At 24.8% G+C, this 3,843-nt stretch overlaps 1 protein-coding gene across 1 annotated transcript in view; it reads right to left on the bottom strand.

Annotated features, from left to right (window-relative positions):
- Positions 1 to 2,307: 2,307 nt before the first annotated feature.
- Positions 2,308 to 3,843, bottom strand: part of LOAG_13412 (hypothetical protein) — a gene marked incomplete at both ends in the record, with an annotated part of 2,168 nt that continues 632 nt past the window's right edge. Inside the window, 4 exons of the mRNA XM_020448680.1 lie at positions 2,308 to 2,331; positions 2,410 to 2,553; positions 3,095 to 3,327; positions 3,438 to 3,628. Coding sequence (XP_020301197.1) covers positions 2,308 to 2,331; positions 2,410 to 2,553; positions 3,095 to 3,327; positions 3,438 to 3,628 — 592 coding nt within the window. The remainder of the gene's footprint in view (positions 2,332 to 2,409; positions 2,554 to 3,094; positions 3,328 to 3,437; positions 3,629 to 3,843) is intronic.

The raw sequence follows: 3,843 nt of genomic DNA, 5'->3' as shown, positions 1-3,843 counted from the left end.
TTTTATATTAATTGAAATTTTAGAGGGAAAAAAATATTTTTTCCAAAATAGATATAAAAATAAGGATAAAAATAATTAATCATAAAAATTAATTAATAATTAATACTAATCGAAAATAATTTCACCATTGTTATCATTTCAAAATTTTTCAGTTTTTTTCAAAAAAAAAAAAGGAAAAGAAAAAAATTGGAATTGAAATAATTGCTTCTTTTATTACATTTCTTTCGTACAAATTTCTAAAAATTGTTAGAATTTATTAAAGAATTGATTGTTTTTTGAAGGATAAATAATTTCCAATCAAATTTCATTACTTGAATACACGAAAATAATATATTTCTCCGTGTAAATAATTTGAAATTATTCAAAATATCGCTAAAGATTTCAAAATATCAAAAAAAAAAGCAAAAATAAAAAAAAAATTTATCAGTATTGTGAATTACTCAAGATATCACTGAAGATTTAAAATATCAAAAGAAAATTTGTTAGTATTATGAATTTGATGGAAATAATTTTTACAATTATAGAACGGTTTCATTATCAATCAAACCATTAGCTTTCATATTTAAGCTTTTCTCACATAAAAGAATACTTCATGATAAATTTTAATGAAAAAAATGAAAATTATAAATTTTAATGAAAAAAGGAATTATTACAGTAACGAATAATTCATGATAAATTTTAATGAAAAAAAAAAAAAAGATGGATTGTTACAGTATCCAAATGTAATCATAATTAGCAATAATAATACAATAATGCTTTTTCAATTAATATTTATATTTGACTTATAATAATTACAATAGTTGTAGAATGTTATAATTAATCCTTGTACTGAGCAAATGAAACAGAATACTTCTTTAGCTAATATTTTGTAATTTTTAGGATATGACATGGTGACAATGAGTTCATCATTATGTTAATGTATAAATGACCAAATAAGTGACCATTGTAATGATGCTATTTCCTCTTATCTTTTCTTTTTTTACGGCTTCATCAAAAGGCTTTGATTTACTCAAAGATATATATTTTCGCCAAATGGCGCAATCAACTCTAAAACCATTGCTGTATCGTCGATAATACAAAGGTTCTTCCGCTATCTTTTATATTTCCTTTTTTTTTTTTTTTTTGTCCGCTTTTTTGAAAGTTATAATATCTTTGTGTTACCATATGAAGCATATGACGATTAAATATTAAACTATAACAATTATTCTGTAACTATTGATTGAGAAATATTTTACCGGAATGATTAAATGAAATCCGGAAAGTAAGATTGAATATTGAAATTAACATTCGATAATAAAAAATATCATGAAATTTTTTGGAATAAAATGAAAAATTGAAAAAAATCAAACTTATCATCTTATACTAATAACATAATTTAATTACTTGATATTGTAATTGAAATTGAATTTAATTTGATATAGAATGAGATAAAGAACGAAAAGATTGATGATTAATTAGTTTTGAAATAGAGATTTTTAACAATTCAAATTTACATTTGTGAATTATGAAAAAAAAAATCATTTGATAATGAATTGTTGGAAAATTATTTCTAAAAATTATTATTGCAAAACTAATTGCCGAAAATTTTGATGCTTTTTTCGAAGGTAATGAAAATTTTACAAAAAATTTCTGATCATCGAAATAAAAATCAAAATTATGAATAAAATTTCTGGTGAATTTTATCGTGATTTAATTTATCGTAAATAAGATTTTATCGTAATTTGAAAATTTTTTGGAAAATTTTGGGAAAAAATTTACGAAATTATTATGAATTTAAATTACCTAAAATTGTACCTATTAACTAAGTTGAAATTATTAACTTGCTTTATATAGACTGACACTAGGGTACTAATTGCATATGTATTGCTAATAACAATTAATTAGTTAGTCAATTAATTGATTAAGGTTCTAATTTAGGGAAAGAAATGAAATTTTCTTTTTCTTTTTTTTTAAGATAATAATAACATTGCGATGATGATGTATGCTTCCAATAATTCTTAAATTTTGCAAAATATACATTTTTTTTTTATAAAATTATACATTTTGATATAAATTTTAATCATTTTGATATAAAAAAAAAATATAAAATATACATTTTGTAAAATATACATTTCAACCTTAGCAATAACAATGTCTCAAAGGACAATAAATGAATTTTAAAGATACAAATTCTATTGATGTTTATACTAATACTTTGAAGTGATTGAGTGAAAGATGAAAGCAATGATTGAATGATTTTACTTTAGAAAAGTGACAGATTGAAATTTTAATGAAATTAAAATAAATTAATTGTTAATTATCCCACTTCTATTCTCTCATTTTTTTTCCCTTCTTCAATTACTTTTTACAATATTCTCATTAAAATTAAATTTGATAAGTAATTATTTTGAAAATTAAATATATTTTTACCTCATCATTAATAGCGCAAACTTTTACACCAGATACAGAAATTGATAATTGAACAGCAGTAGCTGGTTTCCGATGAACGAAACGATCTAATCGTTGTGATATTGATTCTGGATCGGTTCCTGATACCGGAAATGATCCAAGCCACTGAAAAAAAAAAGGAAAAAAGAAAAGGAAAAAAGAAAACATTTATAAACGAAGGAATTCATTTGTTGTTCAAATAAAACATCAATTCTTTCATGGTAATTATTTTCTTTTTTATCTATTTATTTTTTTTCAATAGATAATTTAGAAATTTTATTCATTACTATTTATGTAAAAATTTTATTTGATGCAATAAATTTTAATTCACCCATAAAAGGGCATCAAAACGTTTTACACATCATTAAATTTTTTTATTTGTTTTATTTTTTTTTTCTTTTTGTTTTTGAATTGTAATTACATTGAATAAAGGAAAATACCGCTTTCGTCACATTCTATCTATTTGATAGCATTTAGAAAACGAAATTTTTATGATAATTTTGTTAGATTAAGAAGTTTAATGTATAGCACGTGAAAAATAAATTCCAAAAAGTTGAAGAGGTCATTGTTAGGTGATGATGATCTTTGACTTCTTTGTTAATTATTCTGTTAAAGCATATACATGAAAAAATGAATCAAACCTCCACATTCCAGGAGAGTGAGAAACCGGGTCGCATGTGTATATCACCAATTCTGTAAAGATGGATGACAGGGCAAGACGACAGACGATCACCGATGATGTCGAATGCCGTAGATAGTTGTAGTCCGAAACAGAATATGGACAACAGGTGGGCGACAATTGTTCCAACAAATAAAATGCACAATTGCGGCAGATAGCTAATGCAGTAAGAGCAGTAGCAAAAGCAGTTGTAGTAGTAGTAGTAGTAGTAGTGATAGTAGCTGTAGTAAAAATGAATGATAGATGAATGAATGATGAAAACTGATCTGATCGGCGTAACGTTTCACTCTTTTCAACTACTATGGGGTGAAAATTGTTTAGTCCCACCTACCGCTACAACTGCTACTACTACTACTACTACCACTACTACTACTACTACTACCACTACTACTACTACTACTACTACTACTACTACTACTACTACTACTACTACTACTACTACTACTACTACTACTACTACTACTACTACTACTACTACTACTACTACTACTACAACTACTAAATTTTTTAGTTACAGGATGACTGTAATGATGTATTTAACATGAATACTTTATTGGGGGGAAAAAAATTGACCTTTTTTGAAAAAGGCTTTATATTGTTGTCGCATTGCATGCATGCATGCATTCCTACAGTCAGTTTATGGTTTCATTTATGTGACATAGTGATGGAACGGATGAATAATACTGTAGCAATAATTAAGGTGATTCGGAGTAATTATTATCAGTGTTTAGTGGCAC

Source organism: Loa loa (assembly GCF_000183805.2).
Source record: "Loa loa unplaced genomic scaffold supercont3.377, whole genome shotgun sequence".
Classification (NCBI taxonomy): Eukaryota; Metazoa; Nematoda; class Chromadorea; order Rhabditida; family Onchocercidae; genus Loa; species Loa loa.
Note: the sequence above shows the minus strand (reverse complement) of the source record. Positions and strands in the feature narration are given on the sequence as shown.